This window comes from Acanthopagrus latus, chromosome 18, assembly GCF_904848185.1.
Source record: "Acanthopagrus latus isolate v.2019 chromosome 18, fAcaLat1.1, whole genome shotgun sequence".
Lineage (NCBI taxonomy): Eukaryota > Metazoa > Chordata > Actinopteri > Spariformes > Sparidae > Acanthopagrus > Acanthopagrus latus.
In genome coordinates, this window is record NC_051056.1 from 26,209,565 (window position 1) to 26,230,330 (window position 20,766).

The window sequence follows — 20,766 nt, forward strand, 5'->3', positions numbered from 1 at the left end:
TGTCCTCCCTCCGTCTTTTGTTCACTCGCGTGTAAATGTTGCACACCCTTATAGCCTGCCACATCTTACTTCCCCGTGTGAGCAAATGGAGATTTGCCATCATATCCTTGAGGCCCATCAATAAATAAAACTTGACGCAAATAAACAGATAAATAAATAAATGTGAAGAGCCTAGCAAATGGGCATCAGTCAGCATTAGTGATGGAACCATGTCAAGCACAATCATGCTTGACTGGAGGGGGGAGTGCCTGAGCGTAGGGAGCATTCTTGCTGATTGCACGCCCAGTGTGTGTGTGTGTGTGTGTGTGTGTGTGGAGAGGTATTCTGCTTTTTACCTTCGTTTAACCCTCAGTCTATCTGCCCTCTTTAACTCTTTATCGCTACCGCTATTAATACGCCTGTCAATCATACGCCCACACGTTCCATTTCACTGAGCTCCATGCCTCTGTCTTCTACCTTCACCCGGTCACGCACGCACCTCTTTTCACCGCAATGTATGTCAGCACGACTTCCATTTTTTTTTTTCAGTCCTTGATTATGTCAACTTGTCATCCATCACCCTCTCCTACAAATAATCTGACAAACACACTAAACATATTTTTTCTCCGATATGAGTCAAATCACATTTCTCATCACATTTATCTGTGAACGTGTATCGGCACACAAGTCTTGAAAATCTGGACTGCACATTTTCACAGATTGCAATAATGACCGTCAGGAAGAAAACCACAGATTTATTTTCGACCCTGAAAGATGAGCGTTTAAGTCAGTGCCTGGAAAGCAATGCATGCCTTCTATTAAGCTTTTGATTTGTGTTGTTCAGTTAGTCCCAAAGATTGCTAACAGCAGATATTCACATTAAGTAAATGAAACACCTGGGCTGTGAAATTTGTGCACATCCTTCTAAGGGTGTGTGAGGTTAACTGCTGCTATCAGATTTGCGAGGAATTGTTTTTCTTGGTGTTAATTGAAGGGTGTGCAGTTTTCTAACATAGTGTCAGAAATAATCAACCTTTTTAGCTTGATTTTGTTGCTTTTGATTCCCACATCGACCAAAAGAGGCAGTCAGGCTTGAATGTAAAGAAATCTTAAAAACTGAAGTTGAGTTGTGTTTTGCACATTGATTGTATGACATTATATACATCATGTGAGGGTAAAAGCCTGACATCGTGACCATATATCAGTAATCTATCCCTTTGGCACAGCTGCTAGCCAGAAAGCTAATGGTATGCTAGCAAGATTTCTTGTTAATAACATTGCTTACAGTTGACAAACAGTGATTATAACTTGACAGCATGTTAAATAACAGAACTTGCTAGCTAACCAGCTATGTCACTGTCCCTGGATCATTAAAACACATTAAGAACAAATAACTGCAGCCTGAAGTTGTTTGTTGAATAGCTGATTGCTTGGTATGGCCTGTTCAGAGGGACAGTCGGCTTTCTTTAAATGAAATATAGCATTTGTTCACCTTTTTATGAGCTGCCCATTACTTATTATAGACACCCTCCAGCCAATCAGAATTTAGTAGTCACCCAGATTGTGGTGAAGAAGTCATGCAGGACACAGTCAGGTTACTTCCTTTAATCACTTAGCTTTAATGTCTGTTTTGCTCTGCAATTTCCTGCTGTCACGTCCAAATTTGTTTGAACATTTTGTGTTCTAATTTAAGAACTGCAGACTTCAAGAACTAACAAATGTGAACCATATATCCTAAAATCACAGTCCCATTGCCTCAGTGGGCGTTTCAATTTGTACGATGAACAACATCGTTTGTCCTTTAAGCAAGGAACAAAAGGTGCCATGCAGATCGTCGCTCAGTGTTTTAAATAACATGAAATATTGCATATTATATATGTATATTATTTTCTCTTGGTGCCACATTCATTGCAGTTGCACTAATTTTGCATTATTCATTTTAACCCCCCCCCAAAAAAAACAAACGCTTTTTTTCTTTATCAGTCTTCAGTTAATCTCATGATCAGCATACACAAATTACTTCTTAGATGGAACTTCCTCGCACTCCAGAAAAGGAAAGCATGTCTTAATTAACACCTTCGGAAAACATGTTGATTTCACCATGTAACACTTCCAAGTTAGGTGTGATACAAATCAGCGATGTCGCAAGATCTGGTCAGTCAGTTCAAGCTCAGAGCATCATATACATTGTGATTTCTTTAATATCCTTATGGTGTTTTATCCTTGCATTACCTTTATTCACATTTCCTATTGAATAGAACATTTAACATTCTTCAACACATTTTCACTTTATCTGTATTACTGGGTATTGCTATTATCACTCATCGCCCAGTCTGCCTTTCCTTTCCGTTACCTCTCTATTACTGACATAAAGCCCTCCTAATGGGAAAGTAAAATATTAATTTCACCTCATTGTGGCTGACAGATTGTAGATGGTGGCTGACACCACAAATGCAAACAACAGCCTGGACATAATATCTTATACTTTTGTAATCGCCACATCGTATTAAGCAGGTTAGAAACAAAGGCATGAGCGTGACAGCAGAGGAAGAAGCATTTGATTGGAGCGGTGCCTCTTATTGTCAGTGGAACACATAACCATACAGGATGGCATCCTATTCCACAGCACATTATTTGTTCTCTAGCCGATCATCAGTTGGCCCCGCTGTATGCCTAATGAGCGATAAATAAGGTTTAATTCAACCGACACAAGTTGCCCATCCTTCAACACTAAGCATGATGGCTTGGGCGAGATTCCATTGGAATTATATGAGGGCAATTTTTCAGATAGTGGGATGGTCCGACTGCCTCCCCTTTATTTGGCTTCCACAGGCATTCCTTTGGCTTTAAGCTCTGCAAGTTTATAGGTCTATTAGGAATTCATCAAACAATGAACGATATCAATCTTATTGTGAGAATGTGCCCTGGGTAAAAATAAGATGAAACCTTCCATTATGGGGCCTCCAAAGCTTATTTGCCCTCCAAAATTGATCCACTATTGACAATTTACACTTAGGGTGACCTTTCATAACTGCCCACATACTTGAAAGCCAATATTGTTTGGAGAGCGAGCAGGAAAAAAGAAAGCAGCCCACTGCAAACGCTCTAGGATATTATTGAATATGATAAGTTAGTAGACGTTTTTGCTGTGCAGTTATTCGTTGACGGTCCACTAGGCGGGAGGGCTGAGTACTTTTTACATCAATGAGGCCCTGTGCCAATAAAGTGAGACAATATTGGACATAGGTGTTGAGAGCTCTGGGTCCATTATAGCACTAGGTCATTGACTTTATTTCAAAAAAAGAAAAAAAGAAAGGGAAAGAGAAAGTAAGCATCGCCATTGGGAGCTAGTTTTATCAGACAGGGAGTTGTAAAAGGGCGTAATTGCATCAAAAGGGCACGCAGACAGTCCCCTGTTGATACCCTGTACTCAAGTAGATAACTTCAGTATAATTTAAACAGCGACTGGTTTAGGGGGTACTTAACAGCTGGGGCAGGGGCGAGAGACCCCTGGTGTCCACTCGGAGAGACTGCCTTTTATTAAGATTTGATTTATCCTCTCAAAATGGCTCCATGTCACACCTCACTTACTTTACGTCCTCTCTTGGCAGAGTCAAGCAACGAATCAGTTATGCGCCAAGGGTACTCAAATGGTACATAAAATCTTCATCTATATTTCCATGATGGGTTTCTGCTGTGGATGAAAAATGATCAGGTCCAGAGAAAGGCTCTATGGGTCAATGGGAGGGACAAAGGCTTTGTCTATGCCCTATGATGTCAAATCTTAAATGGAGTGGCTGTCCATGCCTCAGTTCCCTCCCATCTGCCTTTCCTTTTGGCTGTTGATAAATATCCTTATCTATGGGAAGCAGGTGATAGATTTCAAGCAGCACGTCTCTACAGAGCTCTGCTCTCATCTACTCTATTGATATCTCACATCTACTAAGCCTTCCGAGCTATAGCAAGAGGCACCGACACCCTCTGGGTCTCTTCGTCCCCAAATCATGTTAGATCCACTTCCTGTAGGTTTGCCTCTAGGGCCGCCCCAATGAATAACATCTATCAACTGAAGTGGAGGCCAGGAGCTTGTGGAGGCAAACGGCTTTTGCCCTCAACTTGAAGACACCCTACAGCAACAGTCCCTATCTGATATGTGTCACAAGCATGCGTGTGTGTGTGTGTGTGGGTGAAACAGTGCAGGAGAACAACCGATAGAGGTTGAGAGACAACCAGAGAGAGATAAAGCGATGGGTACAACACATGTGTGAGCAAATTAATTGCTAAGGGAATTACGATCACTATCACTTCCTGTGATGTAATTTAAGAAACAAATGGCTGACTTTCCCCGCAGATCGAGGGGAAGATGACAAAATAGCTGTCTGGCTGAACATATTGCGGTTGTCTACATCAGGTTGATGTGAATGACAAACAAAGAAGTAATAAGTATTAAAAGGATAATTTATGTCACGAATGAGGTTGGGGGATATAGGAGAAGAAGAGGACATTCTTAATCACTGCCAGCATCTCCTTCGTAAAGACACTCCCCTTTGGTCTTTTCATTCGCCTCTTTGCAGATTCATCTCCTTTCTACCTTTAAAATTTCATGAGAGAAAATAGGTAATTTAATCTTCATTAAACATACAGGGGGCCCACTCTCTGCCCTGACCAACTGAATTAACTGCTAAGCTTCGGGGGATAAGATAGTCGGGCTGAAATTCCTTAACCCTGACAAGCATTATATCACCGCATCTGTATTTTTTAATGGGCATGAGATGATCCCTCCCTGTTCAATGTCAAATAAGTCCTTAAGAGGCTTACTACAGAGAACACAGGATGGAACTTTTGATGGACTGACCTGTGAAGGTGAAGTCGGGGAGTGGGGCAGAGTGAGGAGAGGAGAGAGGCCCTGGTTTGGGATTGTAATGACTTTGAAAAGGCAGTAAATAAATAAGATTGGCTTGGTTCTCTTTGAAATCTGATTGATGTGTCTTTTGGGATGCCCCCCAGTATGAAAGACCTACTGAGTCTGTGGCTTTCATCCCTGACCGAAAATCAATGAGCCAGGATGTATGAGAGGCTCCAGCTCTCTACCCACCAATCTCCTGCCAGATACCCAGGTAACTGCCTCACCAGTGAGGGAATAGGAGATGGAAAAGGAGTAGGGCCAACTCAAACCTTGTTTTTATCTTTATTCAAGTTCAAGTTAATTTTGAAGTACAGTTCGTGAAGATCAAAACAAAAAACAAAAAATTAGTTGATATATCTAGTTTTAAACCAACCAGATTCAACACCACAACATACTTCATATATTATCTCCCTGAAGTGAGACTGAGCCCACTACAGAAATGTGGCTTTTCTGGTCTCTATCAATTCATCCACTTTCTCTGTGTTGAATTAGGACTGGCTGCCGTAATTGCATAACACATGAGTATGGCCTCCCGGGTTAGGTTTTCCATCTTACACAAAGTGGAGACAAGGAAATAGGAAATGCTTCTGGAATTGGGTGTAATTGTGACTGGCGGCGCCTAGAATTGTGTTCAGCCCTGACACTTGAGGTAGGCTGCTGGAGTGTAGTGTAGACTGAGGGACGACAAAAAAAAACTACACGCTGGGTTTAAATGAACTCCTTTGACGCAAGTGAAGATTCTTGTGTGACTCTGAGAGACTCTCTCTGGTACACGCTGCTCGTTTGAGGATGACAGGAGGTTAATCAAGCTTTAAAGCATGAGATTACAACAGACATGACAAGCAGGAATGAATAGATTTGGCACACTGTCTGATAGAACCGCTCGGAGAACGTTCCCTCGCAGTAAATTCGGAGACAGAAATGCTGTCAGTCCCCGAGTCAGAGAGAAAAGCAAATATGTACACAGCAACAGTACATAAACATTAACGTGGCTATACTGACCCAGAATTACACCATCCGTCTTTAAATGCTGCTTAAAATGTTGATAGTTACCACCACGCACAAAGAAATAACAACCCAAACACAGCTTTAAGCGACTGGCACGCTTCTCGTCACCAAATCCTCCGTCAGTGGGAATTCAGTTGTTTTTCCGTACAGAAAGTACTTTTAAAAATTCTTCCTCAGACTGTGCCTAAAGATTTCATTTTGCCCTCTTCCATGAGATGAGGCACATTCCCCCCTATGCTCTATAGCAGCTGAACTCATTTCCAGATTCCATTTGGAAAAAAAAAAATCCTGGGAGCCAGCATGTCAAAAGGATTTTCCCCTCTCATCACCTCAGAGTGATGAATCCATGCAGCTGTTTATCAAACCACAGTCCGGGTTCCATATCAACAAACACGGAGTTGTCAGTGCATAATACATCTTGGTAGAATAGCAGTGGAACCCATGAGGAAAAAGTATGCTGAGAAAAGGTCTGATGCACAATGCCATGCAGGAGAGACAGCTATCATAAGACCAAAGCAATAACACAAGAAAATATAAAATAGGTCACTGACATACAGAATATTTGATTTAATATCAAGCATTTTCATAACCAGAGACAAACACTATTTCATTTTACAGTGATCCCATGACACGTCATTTAGTGCGCAGGTGGCAGACCATTTTCAGTGGTTCTTAGTAGGGTCCAGGTTGCATTGGACCCCAGGCGCAGGCAGCAAGAAAGGAAACAAGGCACAACCCGCCATCACGTTCCTCGTCTGGATCTCCTGCCACTTGGACATGACAAATATACATCAAAATATCAGGAAGGTGATCTTTCTAGCCCACCACAACCGCGTTAACACAAAAGATGTGTGTTTCCACTGAGGGCTGCTTCCATCAGGAGGAACCCAGCAAGCAAGGGCAACTCTCTATTCCTACCAAACCTGTTTTGCAGGGTGAGAGTTGGACCTTCGACTGGTAAAGTGGGAGCTTTACCTTTAGGCTCAGTGTGCCCAAAATGTGTGAGAGTTGCTGACTCTCATCCCAACCATTTCAAATTTGGCTGCAAGCCACCAAGTTCACACTAAAGGTCACAGCCCGATGAAGCCAACAGGAGGCAAACAGACGGGATGAAATGAGTTCAACAAAATCAACATTCTCCAATTCTCAGCCGCCCCTTCCATTCAGAAAACAACAGATGGGATAAAAGAGAAGGCACAAACTTGAAAAAGGAGTGCCTTACCCCACTGTTGCTTTTTGACTCCCTCAGTGACCACGCTTATAAAAATGAAAAAGACTTCCTTGAGTGTTAGAACCTTGCATCCTCTAGCCGTCCAGGCATCAATCAACCTAATTGTTCTTCCCTCTGTACAACCGTGGTTTTCTGACACTTCAGACTGTTGTTTACCACAAAAGCCCAGTGAGTCAGAACATTTCTTATCCCTCAAATTCACTGAAATATGGAACAAAGCAATGCTATTCTGGAGACAGATGAGTGTCACACCTACCCAGCGATCGTCACTCCGTATGCCCACTCTGGACTCCTGTCGAGGACTCTGATTTCAGAGCTGTTTTTGTGCTTAGAGGTGAGCCAAACTATTTTTAACTGGTACTTTCACACCTCAAGTTCTTGCAACAGCTCCTTCCCACCAAAGAGGTAACATTCCACATCTTTAAAGACAGTTTTCATAGCCAGGTGTCAGCTTGCCAAGGCCTGCTCTTGGCTTACTTTAAAATACTTTAAGAGCCTTCTGTTGATTATATACTAAAAGATATTCACAAGTAAACTTTTGTTTTTTCTCAGAGTTACACAACGTACAAAAATAACTGACCAGTACTTCTGAGGTGGACAAGACTTGCAGGGGGGAAAAACACTGTACATACTCTTAACAAGCTCTCATCTATGAACACACCAGCATGATGTAAGGTACTTGGACATGCAACAAAAACAGATCAAACATATCATAGTGTAGGAGACACACATCAGTCCAGAGTCGCAGGCAATTCATTTTCAGCCAAAGTGCTCTTACACATTCCATAAAAGGCAAGAAATGTTCAGCAAGAGACATCTGGGGTGCTGGTGCAAATCAAGGTGACACTTGGGAACATATGGGGAAACAGGAATGTGACACATAAAACCATTGTGAGAAGCCAAAGCATGAGGGTCTACAGACTCAGAACACATCCGCAACATCGCCACAAAACAGGAAGTGACATCATGCTGTGACAGCAGTAACTAAGAGCACAACAATCGGATGATAACTGGAGCTGCTCTACATGTCAGAAATAACACTGAGCCAATCAAAAACCCTCAAGTAGCGTGATCGCGATTGGGATTGTATTATTATGACTGGCCAACACCAGGGCGACTTAAATACTGGTGTATCTAACTGCATTGAATATTAAAGGTATTCAATGTAAGATTTACATCCTGTCAGTCAGCAGTACAGGCATTAATGTCCATTACAGTCTCTCAGTCCATTTTTTTTTCCTCTACTGCAGGATGTCTTAACATGGCCAAAATAATCTATTCCAGGTGATGAAATCTGCTGCAAGTTCTCATCCATTAATGTATTTTTTCTGTAAGCAGGCTTTTGTTAATACAGACTCCAGACACCTACAATTGAAACAATTTGATGTGACCTTCACTGGCGTTGACATCTACTCATCCTCCCATAATTCTGTGTGAATTAGTTTCTGCTGTTATTCTAATAAATGCAGCACATCATTTTGTCTCTGGATTTATCTCTTTATGACCATTTATAGAGAGCAGACTTTAAATGGCATATTGCTTTCGATTTGTATTGTGCTTTAAATATACTTTAATAAAGACAACAGCACTATGAATTATCTTCTTATGAAACTTATAACCTGGTTGTTTGTCAAAATCTTGCTAGTACACATGAGTAATTAGTCAATTCACAGACAACTGTGAAATCTGAGTTCTCATGAAACAGCGATCTTCAGTTCTGTGTGTGTTTCAATTATTCAAACACATTATTGTAAAAAATCATGTCCCATTACATATTTTGCAAAATTAGCTTTGATTTATTCATAAACTGCAGTTCCTTTACGCAGCGAGGAGCTATGTCATCAGGAAGTTTTTTTCTACTGTAGTAAATCTTACATATTCTACCTTTGGCATTTCATTCTCTACGACTTCAAATGCAATTACTCAGCGCGGGACTCTGCATGTTGTAGACCAGCTCAGTTTGAGTGCTCTGACAAGAAGGTCATGTGAGTTATGCAGCCAGCGGAAGTGCAGCAGGAGGGCAGGGTGGTGCTGGGTCTGGGTTAAAAAAGGTAGTTAAATACACACACCTAGTGTTCTGTTACCATAGTTAGCACCCGGCCACCGAGAGCCTGGACTGGAAGGACTTTGATCACCTGTAACAGTGTTGGTGATAAAACAATAAAGGAAGAAGAGGAAAAAAAATGGAGAGAGATAAGAAAAGAAGGGATGGGAGGAGATAAAAGGAAAAGAGAAAAAGGCATCAGAGGTTTCAGATATTTGGCAGGAATGAACCACTCCCAGAGTATGGAAACCCAAACACAGAACTATGGAATGAACAAGGTGCAGGAGAAGATTGGAGCTGGTTATGTTTGTTGATGAGCAGCTTTATAGGTGTTGAAGCAAGAATAAAGTATTTGTGCATGTACGTTTTTCTGTTCTACTGAGCGTAAGAATGGGTGTGATACAGGCAGAGCCGCGGTGGACATGACTTATGTGTTACTACTAATATTCTCGGTTATCAGCAACAGCAATTACCCTCCGCTAAATTCATTCTATTAATATTTAACCTAAACACTCAATAGTGGAATCAAAGCAAGTTAATCTGTAGGCAGGAGTAAGAGTAAATAGCAATCTTTTTGCTGATATTAAAGTTAATTACTCAAACTCCACAACCTCTCATTGCTTAACAGCAATCTAAAAATATGGTTGCGACATTAATTTATCTCCTCTGTCTTAATAACCTGTGCGTTTTACTGCTTGCTTTGCAGTGTGTGCCTGTCTATGGCAGAATCATCCAATCAAGCTTTGGTGTGATTTTGTTTTTTTACCCCCCTTCTGTTTTTTTTTTTCCCTACCATGATTGCCAGTGTGGAGATGGCAGCACCTGTGGCTCTTCTGCAGAACTCTGACTTGCATATCAATTGACCCTGGCACCCCCACTAGGTGGTACTCCCCTGGGCACCGGCCATTCATCATGGCAGAACAGAATGTTTTAACACCAGGATTACACTAAATCAGCCTCAGTCCAACCGCAGCCAGCGTGGCTACATTATAATAAGTGCTTCATGAATGGCTAAGGGACAATAAATCGCTAATGACCTGCGCTAAGCCACACGTCTGCTTGTTTTCTAAGACACCTGGTCTGTATACACATATGTTCCTGTATGTATTGTACATGTTTTATGTGGGCATCAGTCATGAATCTTTGAAATGAATCGAGTCAAAAGGTCAAAACAACAGGAGTACACACTAATGAAAGACCAACCAGAGAGCAAAGCTGCTTCTGTGTGATAGACAGGAGAAAGTGGCCAGATACTGAGCGGGAAGACAGAAACAACAACAATTATAAAGTGGAACATGGAATCCTTGTTGCTGCATTACCGTTGCGTGGTGTCCGTTTTCGCCGATCGCGGAAGGCCGCTCCGGACTGTAGAGCTTCCATGAGGCTATCCATCACTCCGGTCTCATCACCCTCTGTAAGAAAGCACACCATACAGGCAGGTTTACATACAATGGCAGGATGAAGAACATAATAACACATGCTGGGCTGCCGATATTTTATGATAAACTGAACGATTGCTCAGTCAATAAAATGTCAGAAAATTGTGAAAACGCTCATCACAACTTCCCAGAACCCAAAGTCAGGTAAGAAGATGGAACCGACAAATGTTTAGCATTATTTCTTTAAAACTGAAGGAGCGATTAATCCTTTATTAAAATCGTACAACTAATTGATTAATCAACGCATCTCTACACATGCGAATAAGTACACACAAACAGATACACGCACATGTTCATGGTTACTTCAAGGTCTAATTTATCGGCATTCAGGTGTGGAAAAAGCAAATGCCCTCCATTTGCAGGTGCTTGAACAATCACCTTACACCACAGCGAAAGAGCCGTGATTCTGATTGAGATATAAACAAGTCTTTTACATCAGTGTGGAGACAGAGGCCTGTCACTCAGGCCTGTCTGTTTTCTTCCACTAAAAAGCTGCGAGGAGGAAAAATACACTTAGAGCTTAGCAACTAATACAGGCAGAGGAGCCTCAGGATGAAAGCATCCACTGATGGTCATTGACAGATATTCTTTCTGTGGCTAACGCAGGGGAGCTAAGTGCTCTTTACAAAGATTTAGTGTGGAGCCGCTCAATACCCGGGTGCTCTATCATTGTTCAGTCAATGACACCAGGACCGGCCTTCGAAAAACATTCCCCCTGCCCACCGTTCTTGCTGTCGTGTGGATCCATGAAACTAGAGAACTCGAGGCAGTCGGCGTGGCTGAGGAGACAGGTAGGAGACACTTAAAGTGCTACGAGGCCAACAGCATGACAAGTTGTGCCCACACTGTGCACATGCAGCTTACTGCTCAATGGAAGCGGGGGTTCAAAAATAAGCTTAGGTTCTATATCTGGGTCATCTATCTCTGCGCCCCGATACTAATGAGTCAGAGGGGCACCCTTTTTATCATGCTGGTCCAGAACAGACATTATTTTAAAATAGGATCATTAGAGTGACTTATTGTAGAGCTGGAAACTTGGCCATCAATTCTTTGGCGTACATGAGTGAACTAGCTCTTCCCCGATGTTTACCATCTGGGTCCAGGCATCTTGTTTTCTCTGCTGTGCTTACAGCCAGAGCTGAAGGGAAACATTCAGAAAATAAGTGGCGACAACTGCTACTTTCATCGTGCTGCACTTTTCCCGACACCGGGGTGATCAATCTTTTGGTCTTGCGCGATCTCAAAGAGACACGACAGTCGAGCAAATTGAATTTATGAACAAAACACGTTGACACCGAATGCTACACTATTAATTTGAGAGAATGGCAGATATTCCGCCATTACCAGAGAAAAAGTCAGGGCCGCGTATGTTTTTTCCCCTTCTCCTCCAGCAACAAACCACCCGACCTGCAATCATTCATGCAAGTAAAAGAAGACCAAGAATAGAAACATGTCTCATGCAAATTTTCAAAAAAGCAACTCTTCACTCGTACTCACTAATTTTGCTCTCTATCTCATTCCTTCTCTTTCTTCCTCAAGTCCTTCCCAAGGGCTACTTTGAAATCAAAGTATCTGTTCTGGCTGTGTGCTGTGCTTAAAAGCAATCCCGATTAAATCAAGCTTAATTAGACCAGCTTTATCAGAACAAAACCAAAGCCGAGCCAAGTAGTGCTTATCTCAAATTGCAGCACTACACCTCAGATAGCAAGCTCATTGGTTTAAAAGGGGGGGGCATGGGTTTTGTCTGCAGTGGACCCAAAGAACAATATGGTGAACAACTTGCAGCTGCTATAACTGTATCAACTCCCAAGATCTTTAGCTACTCCTTCTTCGTATGTAGGCTAGCAAGGACACATTGTGAGTCTGACAGAAGGCAGAGCGTGTTAAGTGGCAGGTAAACATTTATCTACAACCACCTTGGCACAAGAAACTTTTTGACAGCTCCTTCTTCACTGCCTTCTTCATGGAGACCTAGACATCACAGGGGGCACCTGACACTTTGATCAATTTGTCCTACTTCTAGCTTAACTGTAGCACAATTCATCATTTGTAATGGCCAGAACTTGGGAGCTGTAGTCTGACTTGGGTTCAGGGGGAGGACTGCAGACACAAAGAACCAAAATGACTAAAATGGGAAACACACTCCCCAGTCACCCCAGAGCGCTCAATTAACTATGTCCTATTGGGCCACGGCTGAAACCTGAGCAGGCCTTACCCTCAGCAAGAAATGAGCACAAATGAGCCTTCAGACGATGAACTTATTAACATATATAAGTGTTTATATGTGAATATATTTGACAAAACTGCAAAGACAAGGTAAGCCTTTAGAGAGAAAAAAAGAGAACGGAATACTATTTGACTACACTTATTCCAGTAATCCTCAGAGCAAACTTTCTTCATTACTTATAATAACATTGCCCACTTTAGCAGACATTTCTGCCACGTTCCTGCAATTCACTCTTGTCTTATTTTGAGCTGTTAAACCTAGGGCAAATATTCATCCGCTTCTCATTAGCAGCAGTGGTAGATTGCATGCTGGGGAATTACAGAAAAGCTAACCTTTTATGCCCAAAGATCTTTCTCAAGAGGAAAGATCCCCTCTGCTCACAGGAAATTGCTTTCTAAATGGGTTAAGATGGGCTAAGACCCAAGACATTGACAAACCCTTCCAGTGATGAAACACCTTGGTGGCCACCTCAAAAGACAGCCCCGGGGTCCTTTAATGATCTTATTAAAGCGTGTGGAGGTGTGGAACATGGTTTTGGCTTTTGCACTTTTAGGTACTTTCTTAAACAGTTAAACCTTTAAGTGCAGAAATAAAGCTCTGTGAAACTCTACCTCCTAGAGAGAAATGGTGTACCTGTTCCATATCTCTCCCTTTGATCCCTCCTGCCTTCCTTCCCCTCCTTTACCTGAGTATCAGGTGGTAGCTGCACCCACAGGCTGTGCCAAATGTAACAGCGAGCCCTGGGGATTGGCTCAGTCTGCAATATATTTACAAGCAGCACTATCACATTTTCTAATTAGGAGGAGGGGGGGGTAACAAGACTAATGTGCTCTCAGCAGGACTGGCATAAAAGACTTCACACACCTGATTAGTTTCCCCCCACCCAAAAAAAAATGTAAAGGAAGGGAAAAAAAGTACTGAGATAAAAAAGTCGAAGAAAGCAGAAAGCAGCAGGGATGTGCTGTTCAAGAATACAAGCAGCAGAGCACAAACTCGAGTTTCAACAGTTGCATCGGAGGAAAGTGAGGGGAGAGAATAAGCACAGGTACTAAAAGTGTCACTGCTGGGGGAGGAAGATGTGAAGCAAAGAGTGAGGGAGGTGGTGGAACACAAGGAGAAAGAGAAGGGAACGAGCACAGGAGGCAGCTAGGGAGAAAAAGTGAAGAGGGTTTCTGTGGGTGCAGCAGTGCGTGTGGTGGAGTGGGTTATTGAGAGGGACTAGCGGAGCGAGGCGAGACACGAGGTCGTAAAACACCTTCCTGGCTACTTGACGGCCTGAGCCCTGTGACATTTAATTATTTCTAAAACATACACTGCGGTATGCAAGCGCAGGCATTCAGACCCCTCACATGCACGGAAGAAACTTGCCTGCACATTTTTTTTTTTTTTTTTTTTTTTAGAGATAGGAATGTGTGTTGGATATTTTGCACTTAACTAATCTAAATTTATGGTGAAGATTTCTTGGCTGACAAGTGAGTGTAAGCCTGACAGACCGAGACAGCGAAGGATGGATAGTTGAAGGGAGGCAGACAGAGAGCGTACTCCAACGTATGTCAGCAGGATGACCTATACTCATGGCTGCTCCTGGCAAGATCAGTTAGAGGACACGCAGGAATCCAGCCAGGAGTTTAAAAAAAAACAAAAAAAAAAAACGATGCGTCATAGATGCATCAATACAAACTCTCATCCCTTATCTTAAAGACCAATTAAGAATCCAACAATTAAGCTTGCATTATGCAAAAAATGACATCTAATTTGTTTATTCCTGCCAATTAAAATCAGTCATCGCCGACACTCAAAATATGTATATAACTGCAAAGTGAAAGCGCAGCTGTTGCCTCCAGAGCATGACAAAGCTTTTCACTCAATCATCCGAGCAGAAAACCTCGCATGTATCTGAACGGAATGCTGGGACTCTCTTTTTAAACACCAAAGGCATGGCATTCCTATAATTATGCAGCAGTGCCAACAAAGCCTGTTCGTAAATTCAATTTGCTATCTGTCATCTCCTGCATGTTGTGCTGGGGAAAAAAAAAACAGAGTGGGTCGATTGAGAACTCAATTTCTGATGGCTCACATGCAGCCTTCGTGATTCATGGGGGAAAAGAGAGACAAATATTTCTTCGAATTTTAAAAAGCTTCTGTCTGGTATGTGCGGGCCTCTGGTATAATGGCAAATTATGACATCCTATATGCTACAAGTGAAATTGGTCGCCACAGTGGCATGTTAATTGAAAAGATAAATAACAGCGTAAGCGCACACAATAATGACATTTATCATAGTCACACATTTTAATAAATCACAGCTACATATCCTCTGAATTTATAAAAGCACAGCACTCTCCTCCCTAACCAAATTAAAGTGTTCGACATGAGGAACATTGGGCATGGGAGAGATGTCTAGTACCCGCTACTATCCACTATCCTTCCAGTAGCCAGTCCCTGAGTCTAATTTGCACTGTAATGAGATCTAATGAGAGCTTACAGGCCTTGTGCTTGATGAATTGAAATCACCGCGTGAGAGAAACACAGCGAGAGTTTAACCTCACCCGAGTCACCCTAAGAGAAGATGAGAAAGAAAAGGAAGAATAAAGAGGAGAGGAACAAGTCTTTCCTGGGTTGTTTTGTTTTTTTTCAGCTTGCTGCGGATTGTTTTTGAACACATTTGAGCCCATCTGTTCCCCCACAGAGAGTCACCTGTGCAATTAACCTGGACCATTAGCCGTGAAACAAAGGCCTCGGTGGAGGGAGGGGCGGGTGCTGCTTTATGGCCAGGTGGAGAAGCAACAACCGCACTTTTCTTTTAATCTCGTCTGCTCTCTACTTTCGCTGGCATGCACCTGGTTTTGTGCTACTTTCACATCTGAATTCAGGCTCAGCCACCTAGACATACACAAGCACCTGCATTACTCCACCTCCACCCCCCCTCCTCCTCCTCTTACCGCTCTGCTGTCTACTCTCTTACTGTCTGGCGTTGAGTGGCGGCCACCCCCCACCCCCCCCCACCCCTCGGCCCCCCCTTTACCTGCAGTCCCAGCAGCTCCTAAGACCCGTGCAGACAGAGACCATTACTGCCACAGAGAGCACAGAGAACACAAGTGCCCGAAGGACAGCAGTCATGCACCTGTTAGATGTCTTCCCTTTGTTTTTCACTCTTTCTCCTCTTTCTCCGTCTCCCCGCAGTCCAACCACCCAACCCTGACAAAAGCTTTGACACAATGACCCAAGAAACTTTTCAGACAGGCTCCGGTCTTTAATTTGTAGGGGTGTGTGTGTGTGTGTGTGTGTGTGTGTGTGTGTGTGTGTGTGTGTGTGCGTGTGCATGTGTTTACTAGTGAGTGGAAAAAGAGAGGAGGAAGAAGGGGAACGGAAGGGCAAGATGGCTCATAAAAAAGACAGATTTGCCTGCTGATTAAACTGGATTGTTTTACTGTAACAACTTGATGGAGCAAACCCACTCATGTCCTTCCTAACTCAATTAGGGATGCTCCCGCAACCCTCCATTCCAGGGGGAATGGCAGTGTAGATACTACTTTCCTCTCGCTACGAGCCCCTGTGTGGCGCCAGGGTCAGGGAAGGAAGGGAAAATGTGGTGAAGGGGGCAGAATGTCTCGAAGATGGGGGCGGGGGGGCTGGAGGTGTATCGTGTCTGACATGCATGAAGAAGAGACAAGTGTAGCAGCCAGTGCTGCCCTGGTCACTGCGGGCCTGATCCCCCTACCCTGAAAGAAAGAGAGATGTCCTGACTGCAAGAGACTGGGGGAAACATGGAAAGAAGTTGGATGTCGACAAGGGAGAGATGAAAGTGGATTAGCCGCCGTGGCGATTTGCATTCTGTGGTGGAACGAAAGCCCCTGCGATGCCCCGAATAGCTGGATGCATGAATAAGTAAACAAACAAAAACAAAAATAAACCCTCCATCTGGATGGATGCTGCCAGGCCCCAAGTGAGAAACAGTAGGGAGGGGAGGTTGGGAGATGGGAAGGGGTAAGGGGGGGCGGGTTGTGTGCTTGTATCGTAGCAGTCACCACACTCTGCTTCCTCTGCTATAATTCACTTCTACCGCCTGCGGCCCCCCCCCCAGGTTACCATATTGCTATCACCATCTATCCACTGCTTCTGGCTAGTTTGCCCAGTAACACCACCAACACACCAGGGAGAGCTCAAACTCAGCACTGACAGATGTTGAGTTGACACACTTTCTCTGAGCCACATGGGGTCACGGCTTCTGTGGCCCTGCTGGCACCCATGTCAGGGTCGGACTGATCCAACGTGTGGTCTTACAGCCTACTAGATAGAAACTAGAGGTTTTTTTTAAATTTTTTTATAAGGCTCAATAATGGTTCCACTGTGAGTGGTACTGCAGCACCTGTGTAATATAAGAGTTGTTCTGGTTTGGTGTTGAGCTTCAATCACGTCCGTGTCTCTACCCGTCTCGTTTTTTCAACCTCGTTTTAATCCAGTGTCAGTGTTTTCTGATCTGCCCTCGATGAAATCAGAGCAGTGGTAAAATCTTCTACTATATAAAAAAAAAAAGCTCCAGTGAGCAATTTTTGAGGCATTTATAGATTCTTTCAAATGCTTCTGTTGCCATGTGTTAAAAAAAAAAAGAAAAAAGAAAAATAGAAATGACAAAATAATCCCTGTGAAAATTGGTGCAGTCTTTGTTGATGATTTTCACTTCAGTTCTAGTTTGCTCAGGCTGGATCCTCAGAAGGGAGTGGTGACATTGTTGTGCACTGCTGTCTACCTTAGCGATGTTTTTTTAATACTACCACAGAGAGTCGCTAAAGTCAGACATTTACAAAGCAAACATGGAGGCTTTAATGGAATCTGAACCATTTCAGGTCTTAATTCACATTGAAATGTTTTTAAAGTGCAATATAAAAGAACTGGAATTGAATTGTGACCTAAATTCTCAACAAAATGTGAGTAAAGAACAGTTTTGACACTGTATCAAAGACGTCTACATGGAAGCCCATTTCCACCAATCAAAAAGAAAAAAATGAAGTAGTGATAGTGTTCCCCCGTCGTGTGATTTCAGTCGGGGTATGTTGCTACTGAAACTGGTTCTGTTGCCTGCTTGCTTGGTTCTTGTGTCCATTCCAGCGTCACTCCCTGCCAGCATTCACCGACAGTTCCGTGGTGCCCCAAGCTCCGACTCCGGGCAGGCTCGAGTCAACCAAGAGGGCTGCTAGCTGCAACTAGCTAATAGCAGTTGGCAACAATAAGCTGTAACTCTGATGAAAGGCTGCCCCTTACAGCATTTATTCTCAAGGATAGTGCTGGACTGTTTGTGACTCATCCACTTCAAGGAAATTTTTTTTTAACAGGAGATTGGTTTTAAATATTGCAGGGTAGGAAGCGTCAAAGAGGATGCAGTCAGCGGGAGCTGGTTAGATGAGGAGGTGAGCAGGAAACAGCCAATTTTACTGCAGTTCGGCTAAACCTCAAACCTCCAACACATTTAACAAGCTAACACCAGTCCTTTACCGCGCTGTTCTGGCACATGGAAAAGAACAGCCCCAATCTATTAGTGCCATGCCAACTGCACTGGCTCTGATCATGCTTGCCTTTGTTTACCATGCATATAAGTTCATTCTCGGGCCACTTGAATGAATCAGCTGAGACAAAAAGAGGGATGTCAGGAGGCTTTGGCATGTGCAGTTGTACTGAGATGCTGTAAATATTTTGGGTTTCATCCATCCGGGGAAGTGTAGACTGCTCATTTTACACGGGTGGCCCATTTGGACGGCGGATACCGAGTTTTGGAATCCAGATCAAGATAACATCTGAACCAACCCACACATGGGCTGTTTGCATCAGTGAAAGGCGGTGTTGTCTGGGGAAGCTAAATGGATTTGACAATGGGATTTGATGGTCTTTGTAGTGAGGGTAATTAGGTTTGATTGACTGTAAAGTGACTAGTGAGGTCCAGATCTGGGAGGGGAAATGATCAGACACTTGAACCACCCACAAATTAATGAGATTCAACTGAGCCTGAGCTGATTTCACCAAGGAGAAGAAGAACATTAACGAAAGCACTGGGAGGGAGAAAAAGAACATGGAGGGGTGAGTGTGGCGAGTGTTTGTGTGTGTGTGAAAGAGAGACAGAGACACACAGAGAGAAAGAGCGAGACAAAGAGGGAACAAAAGAGAGGAAACAGGAAAGACAGATATCTGATGCGTGTCTCACTTCCTTGATTGTGACCTTAGAGGAATTAAGGTAAAGATAAAAAGTGATTAAAAGCCTCAAGGTGCCCTCTGACACGTGTTCTTTGTCTTTCTCTTGATACAAAAGGTGTGCCACAAAATAAAGTAACAACAAATATTCATCTTGACAATTTAATTCATAAGGCAGACAGACAAAAAATACAGGAATATTCCCTGGTGTTGCCTTTAATTGCTAATGAACTATGGTATTTATCATAGAATATTAAGAGGCCTCCTATGAAGCAAGGCTCATTTTCCTCCTGCTGACATTTATTTATGGAAATGTATTGGAAATGTTATAATCTGTTAGCGTGAGTATTGGAGTATTTCATTGTATCATCTTCAATTACAAAAATGTCATTTTGCAGCCTATCACACATATTTAATCCTCGCCTGTCGTTTGTGTATGAATAAATCTCTTTCTCTACAGGTTTCTATTCATGCTGTCTGCTCATACAGACCTGAGCCGAAGCAGTCAGCCATATTCTGCGAGTCATCATCACCTAAGGCAGAATTCCGATTTCGACTTGAGATACGGCACAATCTAATATGCTGTTATTTATTAGAATGGATGTATGACAGCAGATAATCCCGGTGCCCTTGTTCCTGTCTTTCAAGGTAATGATGGAATCCACCAATCCATACCCGAGGAGTTTCAGAGCACGCCAGGCACTTCCTGCAATCGGAATCGACACAGCTCAAAGGCAAGGGTGGCGGGAAAAAAGCAATTTGCTTTGAGTTTGGCATCATGCTGCTGTGACATCCGTATGCAGATGTAGTGAAAGATCCTTCATTTTTATAACTCATCAGAAACTAAAAATACATCACCAGACATGGCAGCCATCAGTGGCGTGACAAAGAAATGACACTTCAGGGAATAAACAGGCAGCAGATTCAGAGGTATTGCACCATATATCATCATTACATTCTGTAAAGGTCTGTCCTTGTCCGTTATATTCCCTAATACCGCCTTCATTTCCCAATCTAAGCTGAGGAATGGTGAGAATCTCTCTCAGAAACATTTCTTTTATCTACTCGGGTTTCTGACCTTCACGCCTCTACAAGCTATCTCCCCTGGTAATATTGTTTGCCATGTCGACTGTGCTGTACAGACACTATGCAAACTTAGAGAGCTAACCTGTCCGCCCCGCCGCCACCTGTCAGCGCTTGTCTAAGATCACCTAGCTGGCATGGCTGCGACGCAGGTATGCGCTGCCCTACCGGCAGCTGTCAGTGTCACACAAAGCCATCAATCCACATCTCTGCCACTGTCAATCCTGACAGGACTCTGCCAGCCACAACCAGTCAGCCGGCTGCATAGAAATATGTCAATTTAGTTTAGCATGCCACACTAATAGATACTTGAATTTGGACAATGTGCTTCAGTAAACAAAAGAAAAACAAAATGCACAAACAGGAAAGAAACAAAGGTAAATATCATACCCTGGACACGTATCATATTAAATATTTAAGCCAGAGATAGCTTTATAGAATCGATAACAATGTCAGTCTCGAAGAATGAATGTTAATTTGAGTAGATGTGGTTCATCTTATGTCGATATCTAGAAGTCACTCTATGTCAGAGTAAGGCTCAGGCATATAGAAAATACTGACGTGTGCAAAAAAAAAAGATCAAAAAGCACTAAAATCTAACTACTTTGCTTGAGTTTAGTCAATCGAATGTGTGTTTTTTTTTGAGCGGAGCCCACTTTTATTTAT

At 42.9% G+C, this 20,766-nt stretch overlaps 1 protein-coding gene across 5 annotated transcripts in view; it reads right to left on the bottom strand.

Annotated features, from left to right (window-relative positions):
- Positions 1 to 20,766, bottom strand: part of diaph2 (diaphanous-related formin 2) — a 391,770-nt gene that overhangs the window by 37,510 nt on the left and 333,494 nt on the right. For 4 of the 5 annotated variants that reach the window (XM_037076294.1, XM_037076293.1, XM_037076295.1 and 1 more), the window contains 2 exons: positions 10,488 to 10,580; positions 9,194 to 9,259 (listed from right to left, as the gene is read on the bottom strand). In XM_037076294.1, the coding sequence (XP_036932189.1) occupies positions 9,194 to 9,259; positions 10,488 to 10,580 (159 nt within the window). The remainder of the gene's footprint in view (positions 1 to 9,193; positions 9,260 to 10,487; positions 10,581 to 20,766) is intronic. The other variant, XM_037076298.1, reaches the window with a different exon arrangement.